At 44.2% G+C, this 27,657-nt stretch overlaps 3 protein-coding genes across 9 annotated transcripts in view; 2 read left to right on the plus strand and 1 right to left on the minus strand.

Annotated features, from left to right (window-relative positions):
- Positions 1-19,343, plus strand: part of MUTYH (mutY DNA glycosylase) — a 24,529-nt gene extending 5,186 nt beyond the window's left edge. For 5 of the 6 annotated variants that reach the window (XM_077333968.1, XM_077333967.1, XM_077333969.1 and 2 more), the window contains 10 exons: positions 17-88; positions 1,371-1,484; positions 1,926-2,023; positions 3,993-4,137; positions 6,383-6,470; positions 7,259-7,438; positions 8,165-8,304; positions 8,960-9,121; positions 10,295-10,342; positions 10,612-11,389. In XM_077333968.1, the coding sequence (XP_077190083.1) occupies positions 17-88; positions 1,371-1,484; positions 1,926-2,023; positions 3,993-4,137; positions 6,383-6,470; positions 7,259-7,438; positions 8,165-8,304; positions 8,960-9,121; positions 10,295-10,342; positions 10,612-10,731 (1,167 nt within the window). In that variant the 3' untranslated portion in view covers positions 10,732-11,389. Of the gene's footprint in view, positions 1-16; positions 89-1,370; positions 1,485-1,925; positions 2,024-3,992; positions 4,138-6,382; positions 6,471-7,258; positions 7,439-8,164; positions 8,305-8,959; positions 9,122-10,294; positions 10,343-10,611; positions 11,390-18,909; positions 18,941-19,241 lie in introns of those variants that run through there. The other variant, XM_077333970.1, reaches the window with a different exon arrangement.
- On the minus strand, positions 11,508-16,095 carry HPDL (4-hydroxyphenylpyruvate dioxygenase like). Of its 2 annotated transcripts, none has more exons than XM_077333973.1 (2): positions 15,910-16,095; positions 11,508-13,829 (listed from the first exon to the last, which is right to left on the minus strand). In XM_077333973.1, the coding sequence occupies exon 2, from the start codon at positions 13,776-13,778 to the stop codon at positions 12,579-12,581; it is 1,200 nt and encodes a 399-aa protein (XP_077190088.1). In that variant the 5' UTR covers positions 13,779-13,829; positions 15,910-16,095; the 3' UTR covers positions 11,508-12,578. The 2 variants fall into 2 exon arrangements, with proteins under 2 accessions (XP_077190088.1, XP_077190087.1); XM_077333972.1 differs by lacking the exon at positions 15,910-16,095 and adding an exon at positions 15,044-15,641.
- On the plus strand, positions 19,262-26,791 carry LOC143835782 (selenoprotein Pb-like). Its single transcript, XM_077333974.1, has 5 exons — positions 19,262-19,420; positions 22,130-22,363; positions 23,593-23,805; positions 24,583-24,721; positions 25,542-26,791. Exons 2-5 carry the CDS (start codon positions 22,146-22,148, stop codon positions 25,794-25,796), a joined length of 825 nt encoding a protein of 274 aa, XP_077190089.1. The 5' UTR covers positions 19,262-19,420; positions 22,130-22,145; the 3' UTR covers positions 25,797-26,791.
- Positions 26,792-27,657: the final 866 nt, after the last annotated feature.

Here is a 27,657-nt window from a genome sequence, read left to right on the forward strand (position 1 = left end):
TTCTCTTTGGGAATAGGAAGTGAATGAACTGTGGTCGGGGCTTGGCTACTATTCTCGAGGGAAGCGGCTCCAGGAAGGTGCGCGTAAGGTACTCTCTCTCTGGGCATGGATCAGTCATTGTCTGTGTGCCTGTGGCTGGTGGTGTTTGGGTTGGCAAGGGGAATCACTCCCACCCTTTAATAACTGAAAATCAAGGAAGATTGTTGGCAATAGATAGGCACTTTGGAAGGGAGCCAGAGGAGATCATTAGCTCTTGTAACTCTTGTCGTAGTTTGTTGGAGAATAGAGTGTTTTTAGGTGACAAGATCAGTATCTACAGTATCTGTTTAGGGCCTACTCTGAGCAGCTCTTTGAAGGTAAATGCTAGTTTATGGGTGAGATATGTGGCCCAGATTCTCAAATATGTGTATTACATGTGTGTCCCACCTTCCTCCAAGCATTGCCGCGAAGTATTTTAGCTGCCTGAGACTGAGTGCAGTATTTCAGGCTGCAAGAAAATAATTTGGCCATGCAATGAACATTTATAGCCAAGTACAGATATAGAGCAGGATTTTCCATATCCAGTTTCAATGCATGAGACACTACACTGTACTGACACAGTTATGCCTATGGATGAGCCTTTCTCAACCCTTTTAACTATTGAGAAACCCCTGAAATATTCTTCAGGCGTCAAGAAACACCCAAAGTTGGTATGATCATGCCAAATATGGTTGGGAAACATAGCTGTGTACGTGGCCACCTGGAACCCCCTCCCCACCCTCTCTGGGCCCATCGGACATTTGGGGAGAGGGGTCAACATGACCATGTATAGTCATATCAAACAATAAATGTTTAACAAATTTTAAAAATACATTGAAAATTAACCCCCTCCCATTTGGGAAACCCTTCCAGGGCTGTCAAGAAAAACCCCAGGGTTTCATGAAACCCTGGTTGAGAAAGCCTGCTATAGACTCTTTCCCCACCCCTGGTGCTCTCAGCAATGGAATCACTTCCTTGTTAAAGGGCTGGTGTGAGTAATTACAGTGTATTTAAAAAACTGTAAATGTGATCCTTACATTTGCATTTCCTGACCTTGTGGCTTTGGCTCCTTTGGGCATAGTTGGCCACTGTAGTTTGGAATGTGGCACGAGGCCCTCTATTACTGTGCTGGGATTTGCATAGCTGCCCTTTTCATAGCAGATTTGCCTGCCACTATTTCACTCCCTTTCTTTTGTTTAGGTTGTCCCTAATTCACTGCACAGATTGATGGGGTGGTAGTTGTGTGTTTCCATATACATTGGAGATGTGCATAATGAAGTTGCCAGGTGACATAAGCCCAATGTGGTGTGGTATGAATGAACTGGATAAATAAATTTACTTATCTTTTGCAGATTGTATCAGAGATGGCAGGCCATATGCCCAGGACAGCAGAAGAGCTGCAGAAGCTGTTGCCAGGAGTGGGGAAGTATACTGCAGGAGCTATTGCATCCATAGCATTTGGCCAGGTAAATAAGGCTGCACTCTGGTTTAGGCAACTTTGCCTTAGGGAATATGCATGAAGCTGATGGTACTTCAGATTAGATCTGGCTTACCTTTATTAACCTCAGAATGCACAGTCCACCATCAGCTGAAGGACATTGACCTCTTATTTCTTACCCAATTTCTCTTTGCAACTGATTCCACATTTACATGGATTGGAAAGGTATTTGGAATGAGTTGTAATTTAATTCTTTGGTAGTTGCACTGGAAGTATTCAAAGTCGGAAGATACGGTGATTTACTACAAGAATGGGACCCGTTGTCTATTGTGTTCCTCATACTTGCTTCTGATGCTGTAAATTTATGAGCTCTTTGCTCTAAGGAAGCCCTTCCCTTGGCTAAGTGACACTTGAATGTGAACTCTCCCAAGAATGATCACTGACTTTTGTTGCTGCTCAATGCTTCCAGGTGACAGGTGTGGTGGATGGAAATGTAATTCGGGTCCTGTGCCGTATAAGAGCCATTGGAGCTGACCCAACCAATTCTGCTGTTACTGATAGATTCTGGTAAGAAAAGGGATGTGGTTGTAATGGTGCAGGTGTAGTTTTAGGATGCAAGGGTCAAATTTTTATTCCTCATCCCAAATCCCAGCTAAAGAATAATGACAGTTACCTGGCAAGATCCTACATGCCTGGAGGGTTCCCAGCCAGCCCTTTATGCAGAAATTTTTAAATTGGTTGACTTTGCTAGTAGTTTAGGCAGAGGTTCCCGAGTTTGGGTTAGCCACACCCACTAGCATGGAGCAAGGGGGCTTGAGCCTTGTAATCAAAAGGCCATAATTTCTGCACTGAAAATGTTGTGTTCTATAAGATTAGGAACGGGGAAAGTACAGGGAAATGGAGAGCTGGGGCAAAAGATGCGAGCTGCTGGAGTTCTTTGCAGGCTTATGTGGGATTTTATTCTATTTGGGTTTTTTTAATTGAGTTTATAAACTGCCTTATAAATTGCCATCAAGAAAGGTGGGGTATAACTATTTTAATTAATAAATTCCACTAAAATCAGTAAGGCTTACTACCAGCCATGTGTTCTCACTGTAATCCTGAGCATAACGCCTTAACTTAACTCCTAGGGGCTGTAGAAGGGGGATACTGCAAAACCTACAAATAAATCTGTGGGAGCCCCCCCCCCCCAAAAAAAAACATCAATGGTATTGACAATATTGTCCACTTTCCACCCTCAGAGGCAAGATTTCCCCTGTTTTTCTATCCCTTCTCCTTGAGCAGTCCTTTGAATCTGTTGTCTTTCTTTCTGAAGAACACATCAAAAATAGAGTCCACTAGCATCTTTAATACCAACAACGATTTATTCAGTGTGAGCTTTTGAGTATATGCACTCTTCCTCAGGCCAACATGGCTACCCACTTGAATCTTTCTGAAGAATAGTTGCTGTCCCACCCTGTCACAATATATTTTGTGAGTGGCTCAGCCCTGGAACCTGAGGGAAAATTTGAAATCCACTTTTAACTTAAACCATTGAAATGTCACTTGAGGCTTTTTAAATTTAAAAATAACTAAATATTTTATTCAACATAGAGGGGAAAGGTCAGGGAAAATCAGGGTAATGTTTCTGAAGTAAATCAATATAAAACTCTTGAGGTAATTTAGTACAGGTACAGACTACATTTCATATATTTCAAGCAATTGAGAGTTTAAGCTTTTCACAGTGACAGAGAATCTCTAAAATGAGAGGCTTTTTTTTCAGTGTTTCCTAAACACCCCAGTACACTTTTTTGAGCATATTTGGCTATTTTGGTTTCCAGAAGGCAGAGATACTCTGTCCATTACCCAAACTCCTTCACTAAGCACACCAGTATTAAGCACACCAGAGTTTTCACTGACTCTTCAGGATTTAAAAGGCAGTTTCTAAACACACCAGACCAGCGATTTCTACTTTCCAGAGCTATCTCCCTGTTTTAACTGGGTAGGGAAATCCTTTTCTCACTAGAAGATCTATCCCCTTTTCTTGCCTAAATGGGAGTCTTCACCTAACTACTTATTCCTCCTGCCAGCTTTCCCAGTTCTGTGTCTCTGTTAAACTGCTCTCAGTCCTGGTTAAGCACAGATGCTGTCAGTACTAAACTCTTCTCTGTTAGGGTTATATTCAGACTGAATTATCCTTAGTATTCAGTTCAGAAGTCTTTCTCTGCTCAACTGATAGTCTGTGTGAGGAATTAGCCCTTCACAGTCCTTTTCCTATTTACACAGCACTTATAAGAATTTAAAGTACAGTCCATCACAGTGAGCCTTTAGAAGATCCTGTTCACATGGTTTAACAAGAAGTGGTTTAAAAGGTTCTATGCAAAACCTTTACTTCATTTCCTCAGTCCCTTATTTCACACAGAGTTTACCTGGATGCACTTCTCTGCATCCTTCCCCAAGATTGTGGTCACAGGCAGATAAAGCTCAAGGTCTCTTTCACCTGGCTGCCTTGGGCTTCCCCACTGTGTTTGCTAATGTAGGTTGCTGTTTGTCTTAGGGCTTTGTCACACATGTTAGTGGATCCAGCCCATCCAGGTGATTTTAACCAAGCTATGATGGAACTGGGGGCAATGGTGTGCAGTCCCAGGACCCCACTATGCATGGAATGTCCAGTGAGACAACACTGCAGAGCTCACCACAGGGTAAGTGGGCATTTTTGCTATTTTTCCTTCTCTAGGATCCGTTGTTTTGTTGTGGAGGCAGACTAATATCTGTCAGGAAGAAATTTGTTCTGAGGGATTTGGTCCAGAAACCAAACTAAAAAAAAATGTTTCCTTATATATGTGTATGTCCTTTCATTGGTGGTAGGGGAGGACACTTAAAGTGCAATCATTTTACAGGCACTCCAACACAGTACCTTGAAATCCATGAATGTAGACTGGGATTAACTCCTACATAGCATTGCATTGTGAATCTAATACAAAATCCTAAAGAGTGACTTTTCTTCCCCCGTTTGTCTTTATCAGACTCTAAAGCTCAGGTTCTTTCTGTATTACCATACCAAATCAGTCATTTTTTTGTTTAGCATTGGGCATGTATCTTATATTTCTCAGTTCTTTCTATCTTGGGCTGGTTTAGATTTGGGGTTCCCAAAGTGTACGGTTCACCCCCCGGAGGTGGTGGAAGGGGGTGGTGAGGAATTTTGGGGCAGTAGAGGGTAAGCAGTCTTTCCTGCTGCAGCTGCATTTTCCTGTTCCAAGTTGGCTTGCCATTGCCTCCCTCTAGGTAGTAGCAACCCCGGCCTTCCTTGGTTGTCTCCCACCCCGTGATGACCAAGGCCAATCCTGCTTAGCTTCCTGAAGAAAACGACATCTTCAGAAGGTGGCTGGATAGGATCATATTCCTTCTGAGCTCCTTCCCGGGCTCTACCCTAGATCTTCCAGAATTCCTTAACCAGCATTAGCAACCCTTCCCAAAAACTCAGTAGCTATAATAATAGAATTGTATGATAGAACAGTAGAACAATGTTAAGAACATTAATTCAACTATAGAATACTGATGGCCCAGTGAGTTGGACAAATCGGCAGTGATTTTCATGGGAGGGAGGCTTGGGGGGGCCCATGGAAGGTGTTGGTTCTGGTCGACGTCAACCAGATCCCTGGCTGAGAAACTCCCTTTTGCAAGCCCTGCAGAACTGTTCTAGTTCCATTAGGGCCCTGATCTCCTCTGGGAACTTGTTTCACCAGGTGGAGGCCAGGATGGAGAAAGCTCTGACCCTGATTGAGGTTTAGCAAGCTTCCTTGGGGCCAGAAATCACCAGGTAGTTGGAGGTAGCAGAGCATAAAGCTCTTTGAGGGGTGTAAGCAGAAAGGCAGTCCCTCAGTTTACACTGGGCCCAGACCACATATGGCCTTAAAGGTGATTACCAGAACCTTAAACCTGATCTGGAATTTGACTGGAAGCCAGTATAGTTGTTCAAGAATGAGCTAAATATGGGACCTCCATGGTGTGAGGATCCTGGCCACTGCATTCTGGACCAGCTGCAGTTCCAGATCAAGGTTAAGGGTAGGCTTGCATAGAGAGAGTTGCAGAAGTCCAGTCCAGAGGTGACCAACCAGAGGTTCCAGGGCTAAGTAGGGTGCAAGTAGCTTGGCTTTGCAAAGGTGATAGAATGTCAGTCATGCTACTTTTGTGAACTGAGCCTCCGTCGAATGGGAGGCATCGAAAATCATGCCCAGGTTCCTGGTGGAGTGAGCCACTGATAGCTGTACTCTGTCCAGGTTGGGTAGGCATGCTTCCTCACTTGGACACTTCTGCCCAGCTACAGGACCTCTGTCTTTGAAGGGTTGAGCTTCAGACAACTCTGCTTGAGCCACCTCGTCACTGCTTCCAAGCACCTGGCTAATGCTTCTAGGGGAGAATCAGGGTGGCCATCCATCAGGAGGAAGAGCTGGGTGTCATCAGCATATTGGTGACAACCCAGCCCAAACATCCGCACCAGTTGAGCAAGAGGGCACATAAGGATGTTGAACAGGATTAGAGAGAGAACTGTTCCCTGATGAACTCTCTCCTATTGCTACCCTCTCTCTGCAGTCCCGCAGTTCTGGTGTGTTGGTTCTGGTCGACGTCAACCAGATGGCTGGCTGAGAAACTCCCTTTCGCAAGCCCTGTGGAACTGTTCTAGTTCCATTAGGGCCCTGATCTCCTCTGGGAACTTGGATCTGCAAGAATCAGGTTCAAGTCTCCGCTCTGCCATGAAGCTCACTATGCAATCTTGAGCAATTGTCTTGCCTAGCCTAACCTACCTCACAAGGCTGTTGTGAGCTTAAATGGAGGAAAGCATAAATAATGTACCCCACCCTGAGTTCAATGGAGGCAGGATGGACTAAAAATGCACCACATTTATAGACATACACCTCAGGCAGTCACAGGCATTCTCTTCTGCAGATGGAGAAGGAGCTGGAAGACTCTGCCAAGAGACTGACAGGAAGAACTGCCTCCAAGTATTCCTCAGTGCCGGATGTAGAAGAATGTGGTAAGTGTTAATAAGGTTTAGCACATCAGGATGGCTTTTTGGGATACAAGATTGCATTCTTTCAAAGGTTTTTCAAGGTGGGAAAACAGCCCAGCAGCTCACCACTCCAAACACATCTCTTATTCTCCTTTCTCGTCCACCCACTATCCTTGCTTTATTCAGCATACTTTTTTTTTTACTGATTCTGTATCTTTATTATGTTACATCATTTCACTGTATTGTGTGATTGCATGGTATATAGTTGTTTACTTAATTCATCTGTAATGCATTGCTGCTCAGCCTTCACTCAGTCAGAAGGAGCAGCAAAGGAATGCTAGAGGCAACAGATTTGTCCTCCACAGTATATTTTGTCTTGGAGTTATTTGCTCTATAAACAACTTTCTGCAAAACACTCACTGCTTTTGATTCATTACTGTATTGTCTTGGTTGTATAAGTTGACCTGTGTGGGCTGATGATTAGGTGGCACATAGATTCGGTGGTCTTCTGAACTCTCCCATCTCTGAATAATTGCTTAGAGGAACAATTCAAATGTTCTGCAATTTAAGTCCCTAAATGTTCATTACAGAAAATTGGTCTTCAGAGTCACATTATCATGGAGAATTTGGTCTATATGAATTTTGCCATAGTGGGGTAGGCAAAGTCAGATGAATTACGACTTGTATTGCCAGCCTTCCTGAATTAAACCCCTGCTACTATAGAATTAATCTGAAATTTCTGCGTTTTATGAGGACTTCAGAACAAAGTATCTCATCTGCTTCATTCTTCTGATCTGCAATAAACCCTTCAGGAAATTGCTCCCTTTGTCTGCCTCCATCAGAGGTGTGGGACCCTGGGCTTGGCGTAGCCAACTTCCCCAGGAAAGCTGCCAAGAAACAGCCCAGGATAGAGAGCACGGCTACATGTGTGCTCCAGAGGAAATGCCATGAAGACACGCCAGAGTACTTTATTGTACAAAGACCCAGCACAGGTAACTAGCTCCTAAGTGGACAGTTGTGTGAAAGAGTAAGCATACTTTTAGGCAAACTTGAATATTATTTTAACAAACCATTTATTTGGGTCAGAAACAATGGTGCAAGGAAGGGTTGCTTGTATGGGGGCAGAGTTTGCCAGAAAAGGCCTGTGAGCCATTGGATTTGGATGAGGCAGCCCCTTTTAAATTGGAGCAAGAATTTGAGTAACTTGCTATGTCTGCACGTCAGAACTGGGTCCTGTCCATCCCAAGTTAATACCCTGTGGGATGAGCAACCTGATATCTTTGAGACAGCAGTTGCAAAGTTCATGTTGCACCTGAAATGAAAAGAAACAAACTGAATTATTTAAGGCACAATCTGTTCTTCACTAGCCGGCAGAGAGCACTCAGTCCTGATGCAAATGCCAGCCTTGGGAGCAGTGCTGTTACTCTGAAAACATGGTTTCTGGAATATATCTCTTGCCTGCCTGATAATGGACAGAAACTGTCTTTCAATAAAACAATAGATACTTCATTGTTTATCTGTGGCTTTCCTTAAGCGCCAGAAGTTATTCTACTGTGCCTTATCACAAGAATTTTTACAACAGACATGTTTTTAGGTAAAGTTAAGAGCAGGTAGCTTGTATTTGAGTCTGCAATTGAACCAGAATTTCCCAGATCAAGCCTTTAAAAGCTAATAGGTATCATTTTGTGCTGAGGATGGAACTGTGCTTTATCTCACAGGCCTACTGGCAGGGCTATGGGAGTTTCCTAGTGTCCTTGGCCCAGGGCAGGAGAAGCAACAAAAAGCAACAATGGCCAATCACCTTCGAGCATGGGTTGGCAGTGACGTGACTGTGGGACACTTGCAGCACGTTGGAGAGGTAAATGAATCCTTACACAAGACTTGTGCTGTGTTAAATATTTTGTGCATTGTCAAGAGTGTTGACTGACTATTGTTTACCCACATCTCCCAACAAGCACACCTCTCCCCACCCCTGGACGACATGGTATTCACATCCTGCCGGTGAGGGGCAGAGACAGGGACAAGTAGGAACAGAGACTTGTTGCCATTTAGCATCTTAGTGAGGTATCAGGATGTGTGAGGGGTACGAGGTTGGTTTTATAATGCTTGTTGAAAGAACAGTTGCTTTATAACTGACTGGTGGGATCTTGATGGTAGCTTTATTCAGTAAGGACTTTCGTTTCCTAAACACCATTTGAAACTACCTAAAAGGAACAGATTAAAAACTCCTGTCATAATACAGAAGGGTCAAATAAGATTAGTCTTGAGGTTCCAGGCATTTACCTCTGAGATTACCCTTAGCTTGCCATAGGCCTTGGGGTCACACAATACCTATTTCCCTCTTCCTTACCTGAAAGCAATAGTGACTGAGACTTATGAAGGAGAAGCTCAGAGGTTCCTTTCTATTCAAACCTGTTCAGCCTCTGAGGGTCTGTCCGTCTGCCAGGTGCTGTTGAACCACTGGATCTTTTTCCGCCCCTGCCCTCACATGCTAATATCGCTGTCATCTGTAGGTTCTTCATATCTTCTCCCACATTCGCCAAACATATACAGTCTACTTTTTGAACCTGGACAAGTATGAAGGAAATTGCAAAATGGAAGCAGGATTGCTGCCGTGCAGATGGGTGACAAAAGCAGAATTCCAGAATTCAGCTGTTTCCACTGCCATGAAGAAGGTACTTGAGAATTTAAGCATCAGCTACTTCAGCTTTCCCACTAGATCCATGTTCTTTTCTCCAGGATACTAGAAGTGTGGCAACAACAAGAAATGTCAGCCATTGAAACCTGAAAAGGAACAACTGTTCCCTGTTACCAGGAATGTGATAGCACATAGCTAAATACCATCAGTAATAAAAAGGAGAAAAATCTTAACACAAAAAAGAGCCCAAGAACCAAAAAAAGATTAACCAAAAGGGAAATGTCTATAGGCCATATGAGGATGCACCAAAGTTTCTAAAATTTGATGTAATAAAAATACCAGTATTTTATTAATAATACAATATAAATTAAATACACACAAAGGTATATAAATTAAATACACCCAAATACATAGCCTCAGATAAAATCAAATCCTATGAACAGACTAGTGCCTCATCACCACTGATCAAACACATTTTGGCATATATATAAGTACAGCATAGAGCCTCTTGTGGCGCAGAGTGGTAAGGCAGCCGTCTGAAAGCTTTGCCCATGAGGCTGGGAATTCAATCCCAGCAGCCGGCTCAAGGTTGACTCAGCCTTCCATCCTTCCGAGGTCGGTAAAATGAGTACCCAGCTTGCTGCTGGGGTGTAAATGGTAATGACTGGGGAAGGCACTGGCAAACCACTCCGTATTGAGTCTGCCATGAAAACGCTGGAGGGCGTCACCCCAAGGGTCAGTCATGACTCGGTGCTTGCACAGGGGATACCTTTACCTTTTATAAGTACAGCATACAAGAAATGCATAATGTTGTTTGTAATGTTAGCTCCTATACATAGACAACTTTAACAGACATAGACATGTGTGGAGTAGTTACATGTGTGGGCCAGTGAGCCAGATAAAATAAATAGATGCCTCTGCGTTCTCAAGAACAGGCCCTGGTCAAGGCAAGCATTAATTGTGTCTCAGCATGCACTTTCAACGTCCATGTCAGTGTCCTCTAATCAAGTAGGGAGTCTGGAAATTATGCCCTCTTCCAGGAACTCTGTTTTCTCTGTCTCTGTGCTTCAAGCAAACTGTTTGCAGGTATTTAATGCAGTTAATTTTCTTTGAAAGCTTGCCAATAGCCTGCTCCCAGGATGGAGGAACTAGTATCAAACTGTTTGCTTGACTGCGGTGAACATCATGTGAAGTATCTTGCATTTTTCAGGTCTTGAAAGCCTATGAAAAATGGAGCTCTTCCATCAGTGCTACCAAGGTGGGTTGCATTCTTTTCTCTCACCTGCAGCTTTGTGAATATTCCTAGCATCTTTTCCCCCTCCTATTGAACTTCCACACTTCTCCTGTGATCAGAAGCAGTCAGCTTGTGACTTGTCCATTATGGTTCTTCCAGCTAAACTGGATTTTTTCCAGTTTTTTGTCTCTGCTTAGAAAAGTTGCCTAGAAATGCCAGGTCAGAAAGTAGGGGGGCATTTCATGTGGAGAGGTGCAGGCTTCCCCCATATTTAAACATGTGCATATTAACAGGCTGCCAAGAGGAAACGGGATTCTGTGTGTGCCAGCAAACCAGTATTTCAAGCAGAGAGCAGCTCTTCCAAGAGGCAACTTTCTTTGGATTCTTTTCTTGCGCCTCACCCCAAAACCTGACAATACTGTCTGTAACCTTCCTGAACTCACATATGCAGGGATATGCCTCTCTTCAATCCAAGCAATAATAAAGGGTGCATACAGGTGCTTGTAAGGTGTGCCTGCATGGTGTGGGCAATGCCAAGCAGTGGTGTGGGGGGGGGGGTCTTCTTCCGTCCCATCTTTTGAGTGGCTCATCCTGTAGCCTGGATCATAAAAGGAGATAGCTCTGGATTATTAGCAAAGTTGTAGATGTCTTGAAGGGAAATGGCTGTGATCAGAACAAGCACTTTGTGGGAGGTTTTAACAGTCTGCTGTGTTTACATGTACCATACAAGCAACTATGGATGCTCCAAAGAAGAGGGTAGGGATTTCTTGGCTTCACCTAAGCATGCCATCTAGTAAGAAAATTAAAATGCAGCTACCCTTCTTCAGTGTCCGCTGAGCAAAACAGTTCAGCAAGAAATACCTTATGCATCCAGTATTGTTTTCATAGAGCAATTGCTTCCCATGGGCAAATCACTGTATACAATTATCCCAAAAACCAATCACACAACAGTGTGTCTTACTGTAATATTAAATGTCAACATTTGTGTAGTTGTGGTGCCAATTGTTTTTAGAGATTCCAATGTCCTACTTTACCTCCATTTTTGCTAATAAATTTTAATGGTTTTCTACAGATTGTACCAATGTCAGTTTTTCAGTTGTATCTGCCGCCATAAAAATAATTTGGTTTATCAGCACAGCCAGGTTTGGTGAAAGTGATTTTTATCTCTCTTGAACCATGGCCCAGCATGCTGCTGCCCCTCCTGTCATTCCATTGGCTAGCAACTGGAAAGCTAGCAACTGGAAAGCCTAGTCATTCCATACAATCTGTGCCAAAGACTCCTTGTGACAGATCCATATCTGGACATGGAGGCCATAGTTGACAGAAACTCCCTAAGCTTGCAGAAAAATGGGGAAGAAAAGAACACACTTGTGTGTTTGTATGTGCGTTATATCCCCTGAAAAATGAAGTGGTGTTCTCTGTAATTGCCTCAGGCAGTCAGTGGGTCCACAGTCTGGGGCTCCACACTAGGCCCAGGACCAGTGGCCGCATAGCCCAGGAGTTGCACTGAGCTTGCTGTTGTTGTTGGTACAGCCCAGCAGCTGAGCTGGGCTCAGCAGTGGCGGTGCTGCTCAGGGAGAGCCCAGGGGCCATGCCAAACCTGGCAGCAGCTGTTGAAAACCCCAGGAGCTGAGTTGAACTTGGCAAAAGTGTGTGGGAGAAGATGGGAATTCTCCCCCCCCCCACACACACACACAAGTTTTGCAGGCCCTCACTTGTACTTTCTACTTCACTATCTGTGGCACTGATACAGATGCAGCCTTCTATGATCCAAATAACCTCCTTGATCAGAACTTCTATATGTATTATTGATGATGTGATACAAGAGCCAACCACAGAGAAGCAGGTCTGTAGCAGTATATCCACATCACAAAGATGGTAGGCTCAACAATTAGGCCCAATAACTGCATAATATAATGTTCATTCTTGTAGCTGCCTGAATAGCCCACCTGCCTGAGTAGCACTCCCCCACATGCAGCCAGCTGGGTGACCTTGGGTTCACCACAGCACTGATAAAGCTGTTCTGACCGAGCAGTGCTCTCTCAGCCTCATTCACCTTACAGGGTGTCTGTTGTGGGGAGAGGAAAGGCGATTGTAAGCCTCTTTGAGGCTCCTTCGGGTAGAGAAAAGAGGCATATAAGAACCAACTCTTCTTCATCATCTCTTGCCTTGAAAAGCCCAAGGAGAGGTTGCACATTAGTTGTGACTTGATAGCACTTTATTATTATAACGTCCATTAAGAGGAAATTGAAGTCAGTCTCTATTGCTTGTCCATGTAGTTCTGTACTGCTTTCCAGAGAGCACGGATGTTTTTCTCACCAAAGCCCACAGCCCCACATCGTTCTATGAGCTCTAGGAAGAACGTGTCCTCTGCAAAGAGAGGCTTAGTGAATATCTGCATCAGGTATTGTTTATCAAGAAGGCCAGGACTTATATTGCCTCCTTCCCCAGCTACCTCAGAATCCAGGAGGATCCCATAGTGTTCCAGAAGATGAGGATCCTGCCCAACTTGCTGTATCTCTTTCTCCCTCCCTTTTTCGCTGTAGTAGGTTACCGGTGGTTCTACAAAGGTTGCACCAGACTTTGCCATGGCTGCAGCAGTTCTTACGATATCAGTGGTGTGGAGTGCTACATGTTGGATGCCAGCCCCTCCATGCTGCTCTAAGAAAGTATCTACCTGGTTCTTCCTTTGCTGTGGCAATGACTCAGCAAGAACAAGCTTACAGTCATGATCTAGCTGAGTCAAGCCACCCCCACTGCAATGCATGGCGGTGAGACGAAGGCCCATGCCAGCTCCCTGGATACTGTAACCTTCAGCAGCAGCATCTTGTTGGTGAACAAAGAAGCGCTGGAAACCAAAACAGTTCTTGTACCAGTCCAGTATTGTTTGAGAGCTACCTGGGAGACAAGCATAGGTGATGTGGTCAAAATGTGTGACCTCCCTAGCTTCACTCAAGTTTTCAGGGGCACTCTTTACACCATGAAAGCCAGGCAGGAAAGGTCCACAATACCGTGATCGGTCAAGCAGAGTGTGACAGACGTTGCCCACAATGGATCTCACCACTGCATAAGTGACGCAGCCCCCCTCATCTGCTACGTTAGTAGGAGGAATAAGGATCTGGCAGCCTTGTTCCTGAAGGCTCCGGGAGATGCCAGGTACATTCTCCATCTCAAAACAAATGTTAGAAGCTGTGCTGACTACGGACGGCATATCCACGTCATACAGGATTCCTTGATCTTTGCAGGGACCAGAAGAGAATGTAAGTGGGATTTCTCTAATTGCCTTCAGCCTCTCATTGACGACAAAGACAGCAGCTCCTCTTCTCAAGGCCAGCTGCTTGCTACTTGTGGTCAGCCGTGCAGCAAATAGTTCAAAACCAAACTGTTGAACTAGGTTCTTAGCCAGCTGCTGTTTCTCAGAAACATGGAAACCAACATAACACAACTGCTTCACAGACATAACGCAGCTGGAAAGGGCGGCAGGCTGAAACACACAGCTTTTCTGAGAGATCTATAGAAAAATAAAAGAAAGCAAGCTCAGTGGTTAGATGACAGGGTCTGACAGAGGCTGCTGCCATTCCAAGAGAAGTGTCCCAGCTTTTGTAGGACAGGAGGAGAAAGGAAAAACTCTGGCACCTCCTCTTTTCATTCTGTGTTTTCAAAAAGCCAAAGGAATCTAGAGCTGGTCTAGGAAATTGGAACAATTGGCCAATTAAAATATTTACCTGCCTAAAGCAGCACCTGAGTTGTATGGCACAGGATCGAGCTGACTATTTTTGTTAATTTAGGCATTTAGATTATATGTAAGCAGACTGAGAAATATCTAGATTGGATGAGTTGTCCGAGAAGACCTGGAGTTGGTCTGCTACTTTTGTCAATCACTTTGCCTAGGAAGGGCAGATTAGCGAATCGGCAATAACTGACTACATCCATTTTTGGAATTCAATTACATTCCAGAGATGTATGTAATAGGTACACCCCAATGAGCAAAATTAATATCTTGTATTATTCTAAATGAAAATAATGCAAGGACCTATACAACCTAGTACAGTGTGAATTTGCCTGCTTTTCTGAACCTTATTTCCCTGAAGTATGGTTACCAACCACCAGGTGGGATATGGCAATCGCCCAGAATTGCAGTTGATATTCAGATGACAGATTAGTTTCCCTGAAGAAAATGGCTGCTTGGGAGAGGGGACTCTATGGTATTATACCTCACGAAGGACCTTCTCATCCCCAACCTCCTTCAGCTCTACCTGGATGCTTTATCCAGCCAACACTGAGCAGGGGATTGGACTAGATGTATGGCCCTTTCCAACTCTATAATTCTGATTGCCCCTCCCCAAAATCTCCAGAAATTTCCCAACCCAGGGATGGCAACCCTACCCAGATCATATGCTGGAAAGCAAGTTCTTTGAAAGTATCATGGCTCAGTGCACCATTCCTATTGTGCCTTTATAGCACTGATAGAAATAATATGCCTTCAAATCAAGCTTTCTGGGCAGGGTGTTCCTTTGCCAAAAGACTGCCATTTGGTGTTTTAAATTAATTTCTCATCCCTATTCTCAGTGGACGTTGTTTGGGAGGAGCACTTGTAATGTTGCTTTTTATATAAACAATTTTCAAGAACTTAAAAAAAAACAAAGCAGGCTATGTACCAGGTTGTCTGGGAATTAATATTTGGGATATGGAAAAATTAGGAAATTTTTAAAGAAGCCATCTTACCTATTCCTTCATCTTCAATTTGCTTTTCCTCCACAAGAGCAGAACTATTTTTTCTTAAATCCCTCCTGTTTCCCACCTCATTCAGCTTCCATTTCTCCTCCACACCTTGTGCCTAGTTTGCATTTTTTAAAATAGCACTGCCGTAATCTGGGAGGGGGTTAGAATCAGCATTAGAGGCAAGTGCTAAAGGCTTACCACGACTCTCTCTGTGAATTCTGGTGGGCTCCAGCAATCATAATAGTACCTTGCACATCAACTACCTAGGCAAAAGCCCACTCCACGTGGTCACTAGAAGAAACACGTGGCTTCCAGAAACTGTTCGGCTCAGAGCAAAGCAAGCCTGTTCCATCCGCGTCTCCTTTAAGCACTGTGGCTTCTACTCGGATATTTCGTCTGAAGAGGGCTAAAGATACCGGGTTAACAATGGCCAGTCCTTAAACGGGCGGGAGTTGAGTACCTTGCTGTCCCCAAGACTGCTCTAACCAGACGCTGCAGCAGAAGCAAATCTGCAGTCACCTTCAGCAATGAATTCCTCAAATACTTTTGTTATACAGCCAGTCCCGTCAGCCTGTACTTTGATTTCCACCGGCTCGGGGGTCATGCGTTTTGCCCTTGAACTCTTTCAAGCACTCCGAATCCCTCTTTCTCGTCCTCTTCCCCCCCCCCCCCCCCGTTTCCTGCCGTTGGATAAGGACAACTCTGTTTCTGAAGGTCCCTGCCAAGCAGCAGGGGCTGATGGGAGATGTAGGCCATAGATTGTTGCCCCCACTCTCTCTCTCTCTCTCGTTCTGGGCTTGCTTATGAGCTTCTCCCTGACAGTATCCAGCGCCGCGCCCCCGCCCTGCCTTCCCCCCTTCATGACTTGCCTGAGGTCGCCGCTCTTTGCGCCGGCTTCCTGAGGCCGGCGGTGGGCTTCGTCGTCGGCTCCAGCAAGCAGGCGCAGAACTCCTCGTCCCGCCTCTGACTTGAATCTCAAGGAGGAGCGTCCCGCCAGCCAGTCCGATGTGTGCGGAAAGGGACACTTGTCGAGTTCATGGTGCACACGCGCCGGGCATGCAGGAATTATTACCGTGTAAATCGTGGGTTGGTTTGCCCCCATCCGCAGGCTAGGACCGCACTCCTCAAACGGGGAGAAGATCCTGTTTTAGGAAAGCGATGACATTATCTGTTAGTCGCTAATAGGGTTGCCAGCTCTGGCTTGAGAAATGCCTCGAGAGGATGGGGTTCGGGGGGGGGGGGGGGTGGAGGTCCTGCGATGGAGTATAATGCCACCTTCCACAGCAGCCATTTTCTCCAGCAGATTTCTTGCCGCTACCAGGAGGATGGCAACTGCAGTCTTTAAACTGCCCCTATTCTGTTGGTTTTAGCAGACTAGAATATGCTAATATCTAGTCTGCTAAACTAGATATCTAGTCTGCTAAAACTAAAACATGCCATAGTGTTAATATCACTATGGTTATACTGTGCAGGGTTTCCCCCCCCCAAGAAAAACAAGCCACGCTTCCAATTAATTAAATGTAAGGTAAAGGTATCCCCTGTACAAGCACCGGATCATGTCTGATCATTGGAGTGATGCCCTCTAGCGTTTTCATAGCAGACTCAATACCCTCGGAAGGATGGAAGGCTGAGTCAACCTTGAGCCAGCTGCTGGGATTGAACTCCCAGCCTCACGGGCAAAGCTTCAGACTGCATGACTGCTGCCTTACCACTCTGCACCACAAGAGGCTCTAATTAAATGTACCTTAGTTTAAAAGAGGGATTCTGAGACTACATGATTACATGATTTTATCTACTAACTTCTCAAAGCTCAGTTCTTTCCAGCTCTAGCAATACAGTTTATTGACTAGAATTCACATCTATATTTGTTACCTTTTGCTCTCTTTGACTGTTCAGTTAGTTGGCTTCAGTTGCATGGCTTTAATTTGTAGCTTTAATTCTAGCTTTAATACTCTGATGAATATTCTCCTCTGTCCCTGTTACTTGCTTCTGAAGGCTTGTTATTCTGTCACAAGCTTCTATCCTGTGAAAGAAAGGCTGTCTCCTTTGGAAGATAACAAACATCTCACACAATGTCTAGTTTCAAGGCCATGTACAGCTAGTGCTAAAATAAAAAGTTACCACCTTTGGCATGAAGCAACGCACAGTACAGAATACATTAGGAACTGTGATTGCGACCTAATGAAGACTCATTCCTCTGTACTCCATGGTTATTTCCACACTAGCCATTTACTATACAACTGCCATAACTCAGAATTTAGATAACACGACTGGCAACCCAATGCATTCCAGAGTTTCCCCTGTTGGCTACTTCCACACTGGGGTGGGAAAAGGCGCCTCTGCTGTGCAGTACTGGGTGGAGCAGGAGGTCACTCCATGTGCCAATCACTGCTGATGTTGCTTCACCACCAGTTCCTCCATGTTTTTCTCTGTTACATTGGTGCAGACACACTAACTTGACAACAATCATGCCAGGAGCCCCTTGTGCCAGGCCATCTACTCCCCCTTCATAGCTCAGTTCAGGGGAAAAAGCCAGTTAAAAGGCTAAAGGATACAATTTATCCCTGCCATTTTGGAGGCAGGGCTTAGTTCTGCACCCGTGTCTGAAGTAGATGGAGGCAGAGCATCCATGAGGCTGTTTCACATTATTTTTACTATATGGCAGAGTTACACATAGAAAGCATGCAATAATATAAAATATGTAGCTAAGTAGGTACAATGGTTTTGCAGACAGTTTGAGCAAACCCCCTAAATACTAATATCTCTAAACTGTCAATCCACTCAGTCGCAGCTGGGAAGAGTACAAAGAGTTCTACCCTCAGCTTCCCTTTTCTCATCTGAATAAGCATGACATCCTGTGGATATCTTTTAAAACAGCAGGGCATTTTGCTTTCCACATGGGAAAATGTTAGTCTGTGGAAGCAGTTATTCTCTCCTGTCTTTTCAGACCAGGCTTGTGGTGATGTTTTAAAATATTAAAATGCAGTTGCAGTGAAAAGATGGTCCATATGGACAGTCAAATTAGTACTAAGGTTTCTCAGGCATACCTTCCCCTTACATTTTGTTTCTTCCTTTCTTTCTCTCACAGATAGCTTTCCTCAATCAGTTGTTAAATATCTGTCATAGTCCAGGAGGGAGAAATTAAATATAGCTTTTTACTCTGCAGCCAAATCCACTGCTAACCTTAAGTTTTTATTATTGTGATTTTGTAATTGTGTTAAGATAATACAATTTAAAAATGACCAGTCACTTTGACTTCAAAGTCAAAGTTTAGGTGGGAGGCTGGGCTGGATCTCTCTCTATGGTTTCTTTCAGCTGTGTGATTCTGATTCTGAAAGTACAAAGCAGCAATTACAGTGCAAACAGTTACACCCTTGTAAGTCTGTTGAAGTCAAGGTGAACATAACTATGTTTAGGATCGCACCGTTAATTCCCCCTCCCCCATTACTCACTATCACATCATGAATGCTGAAGCCTCAAGAGAAAATGGGAAGTAATTAATAAGTCTGCAAAATTAATGAACAAAAGGGAAATTGTTTTTAAAAACAGAACTATTATCTGTGAGTAATTTGGTGGGATATTGAATTTTTATAGGGAATATAGTGCCACGTTGAGTCCTGTGTAGCCCCTGCTTTCAGTTTTACTTACAGCAGGGCAATGCAAATGGGCCCTAGTAGTGGAAGTAGCCTGGCAAAGTCAAGTACACGATTAAGAAAATAGTTTATTGTTCCGTTTGTTCCTTGGAACATTTTGAAGAAGTTTTGAAAAAACTTATAAGAAGCTCATGCCAGAGGAGAAGACTCTATTTCCTATATGCTTAAACTTTTAATATAATGTACAGCTGATCTTGGATCTTTTTGTACCTGCAGGAAAACAAGCAGCATGACAACAAATAAAGAGGTACAGATTGAATGCAAGAACATAGTACACCCTCTAACACTTCTTTCTCAATGTTCTTTCTTCCTGTTGCTCCATGATGGGGTTTGCCTAGCACTGTGCCAGTAGTGTATTCTTAGATGTCACTGTAAACTGGCAGGCAGCTTGCCTGTGCTCTGGAAGGAGATAATGCTCTCCCAGCATTGACTGTCTAACACTGAAAAATCTCTCTTCAAGCGACTACACTTGATTTCCCTGAGTAAACAAGTACTTCTGGGTGACTGGCTGTGGTAAACAACATACATTCTGCTATGTGATTCTCCAGGGACATCTGGGTAGGTAACTGCCAGCTCAACAAACACATGATGTCCCATCCCCTTTTGGGAGGAGAAGACAGTAGTGGGAGCTAAAGCATGCTGGGGCCAGCCTAGAGTTGGAAGGTTGGAGAAATCAGAGTTCTCTGAAAGAGTAGAAGAGGACAAACGCTGAAGCCACAGGGAAAAGGTAGAGTATCACCTTATAAAGAATTCTGTGAAAATTAATTGGGAGGGTTTCATCTGGATCAGATTCTCTAATCCAGAATTTGGGAGGGTTTCATCTGGATCAGATTCTCTAATCCAGATTCTGGATCAGATTCCCTGAGTTAGCTGGAACAACAGGCTGCTTGTGCACTCCCCCTAGTGAAGTCCGGGAGCAAGGGAGGGGGGGTTAGACCACTGCCAGGGGATGTAGATGGAGTTTTAATGGTATTATAATTTTATGGGATTTTATTGTGATATGATTGTTACTCGCCACAAGCCACTATGTGGGAAATTTTACACAAAAGGGAAGGAGTGAGGGATGTGAGCAATCATTTTCCCCTAGATTAAAGACCTGCTGGATTCCTGAGGCATTAGACAGGTAAGATTTGTTTGAACTGATCTTAGGTTTGCCAACTGTCTGGAGAAAAAGTCCTGTGAAAAACAAAACCCCCCCAAAAAAACCCAACTTTTACAGGTAGGAACTCAGAAGTTGAGCTGTACAATAAAATAATGTAAAACCGGTAATTATTTATTGTAGTGTACAATTAAAAACAGAATAAAAACTACATAAAACTATACAGAACTAACTGCACATAAGACCAAACACGTTTCAACCCTACTGGGTCTTCCTCAGTGGTCAGAATTGTAACAATACACTCTATATAAAATGTCTAAACTCATTATAAAGTATAGCTGAGTGGTTGAATGGGATCTGTAAATTATGGCTCCAACCAATATATGTAATTTTTTGACTTTTTGGAGACCACCTCCTATGGCATATGCCTAGGCTCACCACTCTTCGCTATTATATAATTCTGTGCTGAGAGTGTATCTCATGTACATCAGAAAAAAAGTGATCCTAACTGGCTTGCATGGATGAGAATGTATAGATACCAAGAAGAATCTCTTGTATTCCATAATCAGAATCTGAAAGCTGATCCTACATCCACCCACCCCAAGATTCTGAGTTTTAGGGACCTGGGAAGGTGAGGTGTATGTGTGAAGGCAATGCTGAGCTAGAAATTGCAACCCATCTGTGCAGTGGCAAATAGTGTGAGAGAGGGAGAGATACTGAGATGCCCCTGCAACAACTGGCAATGATCCTGCGTTGAGCAGGGGGTTGGACTAGATGGCCTGTATGGCCCTTTCCAACTCTATGATTCTATGATGTACTCAGTCTTGCAGCCACTGATATCCCTTTTCTCCAATGAAACAAAGAGGACAGCCTGGAAAGATTTAGTTCAACAAAATAAATTTCCAGTTGTTATGGTTCTTCTTTTCCAGTTTCAAGTAGCTCAAGGCAAATAAACATTTTCCCAGGTTATAAATGGGAAGACCTGAGTCACCTCTCGTTTTTTATTTTTATAATGTAAGAAGGATTGTGATGAAAATTGTTGTTGAGATTTATTTGGCATAATCTTCAGAGAAGCAGCCCTGGACATCTATACTTTGTATTAAATCAATCTTCTTGTGATAATTTTTGCTTTAGTTTGAGGGTCTTAAATTTCAAATCAAAGCTAAATAACAGTATAGAATTTTCAAAAAGTTGACTTTATCATGTGAAAATTGTCTGTAACCATTTCTGCATTAGGAGACATACCTTGTTTTAGCTTCCCTTTGGATGCTGTGAGTCGACTCTAGTCTTTCCTCATTTGGGCTTTCCTCTTATTTCCCAGGCTGAAATTCACAACATGCTTTCCACACTGAATCCAGTGGAGACAGCCTCCCATCATGCTTTGCTCCCTTCCCCTTTTTTTAAAAAAATGTGTTTTTTTGCAAAATGATGGCTGCTTGCACCTTTGCACCTTAATCCTACCACTCTGCACCCTTGATCACCTCCCCCCTCCCCAAAAGTGTCCTGAATGTATTTTTTCAAAAAATGTGAGTTATATTAAGTTATAACATTAAAACGCTGCTGCGCAAGACTTCTTTTTTTAGAAGAAGAAGAGTTGGTTCTTATATGCCACTTTTCTCTACCTGAAGGAGGCTCAAAGTGGCTTGCAGTTGCCTTCCCTTTCCTCTCCCCACAACAGACACCCTGTGGGGTGGGTGAGACTGAGAGAGCCCTGATATCACTGCTCGGTCAGATCTCAGATGTGCATGTTGAGGATACTGAATTTGCTGAACTGGAAGAATAGGGTAATTATATTGCTCTGCTGCTAGGAGGGAAGAGCTCAGTGGAATGTTGACTCAGGATCTATTTACGCATGGGTCCTAAAGGTCCCTGATGGGGCAATATGCAACAGGGCTGCTGAAGAAGTGTGCTTGCACCCAAAAGCTTATCTCTTGAATAAAACTTTTTTGGTCTTAAAGATGCCACTGGACCCGGACTTTGTTCTGCTACTTCAGACCAACACGGCTATGCGCCTGAATGTATGTATCAGGAGAGTTCATGTATCCCCTGGCACCTTCTTTCTGATGCAAACACTGTCCTCCAGGAGCTCATATTTGAGGGGAAACAATGGTAAATCTTCAGTATAACTGAACCCTAAACCACCCTGAATATGACAAAAGGAAGCTGAAGTCATGGTAGCTGTCATGTGAATGCATCTTCAGCATCCATTTTTCATTGACCACTTTCAGAAACAAGATACCTGAAATATACAGATCTTTGCAAATTAAGCTCAACTGAATCTGTTGAGGACTGCGGCCTGAGCTCTTGTGTTCTTAATCCTATCATATTTATCCTAAGGTGAAGGGAGTTGGAAATGATGGGCTGTCTTGCCCTAGCCACAGCATCCTTCCTGGTAGGATTGGTGATTACTGCCTCACTGGCAGAAGCGACTGAGAACAGGAGCCAAATATGCCAGCCTGCTCCACTCTGGAAGATCAATGGGACGGTCCCAATGGATGGGACGGAGGGCCAAGTGACAGTAGTGGCACTGTTAAAAGCTAGCTGACAGTTCTGTCTCAAGCAAGCTGCCAGGTGAGTTCACTACATGGAGAAGGCCACCTGTCCCTGGGGCTGTAAATGGGTGTGAGATGCAATATCATCTACATGTGAGAATTTACTAGCATCATGCATTTGCAGCAGGAGGGACTAGACTGCCTACCATAAAATATTAAATTGTCCTCTATAGCTCTCTTGGGATGTTCTAAGACAGCAGTACTCACTCCATGGCTTGTGGAGAGCCATATTCACAATTGCCATCAAGCAAAAGTGGTATGTTATTTCCATCCCTGACTAGGGTTGCCAGGTCCCCCAGGCCACCAGTGGGGGATAGGGTTAACAGATACAGGTTGGGAAACTCCTGGAGATTTGGGAGTGGAGATCACTGAACAGGCAGGGGGATAAGCAATTAGAGCAGGGGCAGTCAACCTGTGATCCTCCAGATGTTCATGGACTACAATTCCCATGAGCCCCTACCAGCAAATGCTGGCATGGGCTCATGGGAATTGTAGTCTATGAACATCTGGAGGACCACAGGTTGACTGCCCCTGACTTAGAGCAGTGGTTCTCAACCTTCCTAATGCCTTTAATACAGTTCCTCATGTTGTGGTGACCCCCAACCATAAAATTATACAAGTGTTCTTTCACAGAAATTAAACCGAAACTGACCAATGGCGTGAAGATCCATTGTTCATAATTATATATAAATTGCTTTTTTTCCTGCGGTTTCTCAGTTCAGTTCTGCCTCTTGTCCCACCATGCCAATCTTGCTCTTTTCTGTTGCTCCAGACAGACGAACGCTCTATATTGATCTACCCCATAAGGCTGTTGTGTGGATGGTGCCCTCCTGGCCAAGCTGCTTGCCCTGCCGCAACCCCTGTGAAAATGTCATTTGACCCCCAAAGGGGTCCTGACCCCCAGGTTGAGAACCATTGACTTAGAGGTTATGTCTTTGTGAACTACAAATGGGTTTGAGGGGTCTGATTGGCTGTTTTGGCAGGGAGTTATCATGCGTCTGTGTGTGGATGCTGTGACACAGTTTACTAATGTAACAAGATTAACTTTTGCTTATATATTCCTACTGTTATGATGGACAGTTCTTAGTCTGATGAAGAGTGCTTGTACTCGAAAATTCACGCCTTGAATACATTTTTGTTGGTCTTAAAGGTGCTACTGGACTCTGATTTTAGATGTTAGTGTGATGCTTAATAAAAAAAGTCAGTTTCTCTCATTTCCTAAATTTTCTTTCTGCTTTCTATTACCAGTCTTGGCAGCTTGCAGAATAAGCTGTCCCATGAAGGGATGGTCAATATAAGCTTCATGATTGTGAATGAGAAAACTCCTTATTCCCGGGCAATGGTTTGGGAGCTTAAGCGTCATGCTCCAGAGGGAATTCCTGTTTACCAGCAAGAGATCTTGGAACCTGATGTCTGGCAAATTCTACATGGGGACAAAGATGACTTCCTGATCTATGACAGGTCAGTGCTTAAATTCATTTCCCCTGCTGTCTTTACAGCAAGGGCATGGAGATGGGACAATTTTTATGCTTCTTTCCTTAGTAGAGCACAAACTCTGGATATTTTAAAGGACCGTGAGCCATCAAGGTAATCTGCAAGGCAGTGTGCAGATGATAAGGATGATGGTTTGCCAAGGAATTGCCTAAATCCATACTTATTTCTATGTGAAAAGTGGCTAACACAGCATGCAGACAGAGAAGGGTGTGTGCCATGAGAATTCTAGTGCCTGGTAGGGATTGTAATCTCAAATCCTAATACAGGATCTAACATAGTGTCTGGCTACAGACTCAGAGGTGCCCAGACTGTACCTCATTGCCCTCTTCTTCCTTTGGACTACAAAGTTTATTTCCATCCTGCACCAAGGGTTTGAGACTTGTGTAAAGCTGCTTGTTGTTACTATCTTTTCCAGACATCATGTGCATTAGAGGGGCCTTGAACTTTGGCTGCTTGCAGAAATATCTAGGGGGAAATGTGAAGATGGTGTGTCTGATTATATTTTGCAGCACATACCAAGGAAGCTTGAAGTAGCATAAAACTTTAATAGTTTAGCTGTTGAACTTAGGGGCCAAAATATTAATGTGCTCCCATGTCACTTTGTAACTTTCCTATCAACTCACTGTCCTTACTAGGCATTTTTTTCTTGTCTGACTTCATGGAAAACAGAAGGCCAGTTCAGACCAAGCCACAGTCATTCTGTGCTTTTTTTTTTTGGTCATCTATGACTCTTGGACTTTATAGGTGCAGCAAGCTGACTTTCCACATCCAGTTGCCATACAGTTTCCTGCACTTCCCTTATGTTGAAGCTGCCATACACTACACCTACCACAAGGACTACTGTGGCAATTGTTCCTGGTACCCTTCTAATAGCAAGCAAGAGGTAGGAGTTTGAACTCTTTCACCCTCTTCAAGCCAGACACTTACTCACTTGATGAAGCTTTTTTTTTTGCTGGACATTGGCCCAGCCTGATCCTCTGACTAGAAATTCTGTAAGATTTCTTTTTGCATTCCCCTTGCATCATCCTTTCAAGGGTTGAAAGAGGACTGCACATCCCTGTTCAGTGGGTTTCTGTGGTAGTCCAGTGTGGAGAAAACTGGAACAATATGATGCCTCTTTCTCCCAACCTCTGTTACAAGCTAAAAAGGATGCTGGGACACTGTAAAACATCTGAACCACCTGAAATTATCATCTTAGATTCATGATATACATACGTTGTATTTTTAATGGACACCTACTAAGGGATGCAGATAATGCCTATTCAAACCCCTTACATCAGAGGTCGTCAACCCCCAGTCTACAGGCCGGTACCGGGCCACCGGCAGCCTCGCCTGCCTCCACCCCCCCACACCCCCCCCCCCGCAGCAGAAGCTTGCTAGGCTCCGAGCAGAGCTTTGGCAGCCACTTCGCTCACAGCCCGGCTAGCTTCTTGCTGTGAGAGGGGGGAAGAGGCAAGCGCGGCCTCCAGCACGCTAGTGGACACAAACGCGCATGCGCAGAGCTGCCGCTCGTGCACATTAGCGCCCCTGCTGGCGAAAACGTGCATGCACGGCGCCTGGGCCAGCAGCTCTCCCCCACCCCCGGAGGCGGTCCTCAACTGGAAAAAGGTTGGGGACCGCTACCTTACATCAAACTATCATGTATCTATTTTCACCCTAAGTCCATTAGCATAATAAACCAGAACTTGATGTTGTTTTCACAGATAAGTAGCACAGCAGAGCCTAGTGTGATGATGACTGAGGCTTCCAGACACAGTGAAAAGAGCCAGGAAGTTTCCAGCCACAAGCAAGAAGGGAAGAGCAAAGAGGCACCCAACTCTGCAGAGCGCACAGCCCATCATCACTTTTTGCATCACACAGTGAGCAGCAGTCATGGGGCCTTGGGTTTGGCCAGTACAGACCAGCCAGTTCCCCATTCTCAGAGCCAGCTGCAGAAGCAGCAGGAAGCAGAATCTTAAACATTTGCTTTTGTGCAGGCAAGATGCAACCGTGGGGCAGATTGCTTTGGTTTAAAGGAGGGGCTATTTTTTAAAACCATGGGCCAATCTACCAATTTCAGAAGAAAGAACTGTGATGGTTCAGTGTTCAGAGCATCAAGGATACTGAATTTTCTATTCCCTTCCTAAATCAACACAAGATTCCTCTTAGGATATGATTTTTTGTTATGTGGCATGCACCACTATAAGTCTAACTGCATGTCCTTTTTGAAATCTGGCTTCTCACTTTGAACTGGTGGACTACAGGAACTTAACACTGGATAGTGTGCTATTTCTGTGCTATAGCAATAATTCACAACTGGCTTTCCCTGTGTGGACAAGCCAGTCCAGTTGTAAATAATGTGACATGCAATCAGCATACAATATCCAATTATGCACGAATGTAGCTTTAGATCAAAAACTGTATTTCACAAAGCCAAGAGATATTTTGTTCTGGAGTTCAGCTATCAAGTGATGTTTATTCTTCACAACTTTGCGTGTGGCCATCTTGCCTTCTGCAGGTCACAAAAGTTTTGCAGTTTTTGCCTGATGGGAAGCCAGGTTTGATTCCCTTTCACATTTCCTACTTTTCTGCACTCAATGAAGTATGCAGTGTAAACTAGAATACTCCAGTCACTGCAGGCTGACACTGTACAGAAAAGTATGTCAAAGGAACTAGAGACACTAGATCAGAAACCAGTACTGGCCTGTGGATGACTAACTATTAGCATATGAGAGAGTGAAATCAGAGGAAATTGTCTTTGTGCCTGGAGCTCAAGGCTTTGTATACTGAGATCCACATGTAGATAGAAGTCGGTGACATGGAATTAGCCAGGTCTAGACAAGGATAAGAACTAACACTTGACCCAGTGAATGACTTCAGGTCAGACTTGGGTAATAGTGGTGGTTTACTGAGTGTTGAAATGGAAAAAGTGGTAAAAATATCACAGCAGAAATAAATCTTCTATGTGCTTGGAGTCTTCACTCATCTTTACAAATGTGAATGTTAACTTTTGTTTTAAGCACACTTTAGTTTTGAAGTATGGTGTTAGCTTCAAGATGCAGAGAATGTTCCATAGGATAACTGTACGGAGCACTAGGGAAACCTATGCCAACTTTCTAAGAACTGTCTGATTCGGAATTTTTGCTAGAGGCAGTAAACTTTTGAATACCAGTGTCATTAGGGGAAGGCCTCAACCTCCAACCCCTGTTGTTGGACCTCCAAAGGAACTGGTTGGCCACTGTTTGAAGCAGAATACTGGAGTCTGGACCACTGGTCTGATCCAGTAGGTCTCTTCTTATCAACCATAGTACCTCTATATATTTGTGAGCCTGAGGGGTGGAACGTGTCCAACTGTCCGAGTTGGAATAGGGCCAATCAGGATGCAGCCAGCAACGCTGGCTGCACCCTGATTGGCCCTGCCCGTACAGCTTCCACTTTCCCACCCTGGACGCTAGCCACGTTCCTCTCAGATGCGCCAGAGACAGAGAGAGACACACAGAGCCCTGCCAGACCGAACACACCTCATTCCCTTCTGTCATTCCTGCTGTGATGGAGGCAGAGAGAGAGAGCTGCCCCAAGCTGCTGACCAGCCCTGCTTCGCTCCTAAGAACGAACCATAATTACCTGCTATGGCTCCTGTTGCCACGGAGAGAGAGACACAGAGAGAGCCGCCCCTGCTGTGACGGAGAGGGAGAGAGACAGAGAGCTGCCCCAAACTGCACACCAGCCCTACGTCCTCCCTACAAACCAGCCCTAATTACCTGCTATGCCTCCTGCTGCAAGGCACACCGAGAGACGCAGCAGTGAGAGGAAGAGAGACACAGAGAGAGATCTGCACCT

Source organism: Paroedura picta, chromosome 4, assembly GCF_049243985.1.
Source record: "Paroedura picta isolate Pp20150507F chromosome 4, Ppicta_v3.0, whole genome shotgun sequence".
Taxonomy (NCBI): Eukaryota; Metazoa; Chordata; class Lepidosauria; order Squamata; family Gekkonidae; genus Paroedura; species Paroedura picta.

Excerpts from the sequence above, each read along its gene's own strand:
- HPDL (XM_077333973.1), bottom strand. The coding sequence starts at position 13,778 with ATGTCTGTGAAGCAGTTGTGTTATGTTGGTTTCCATGTTTCTGAGAAA.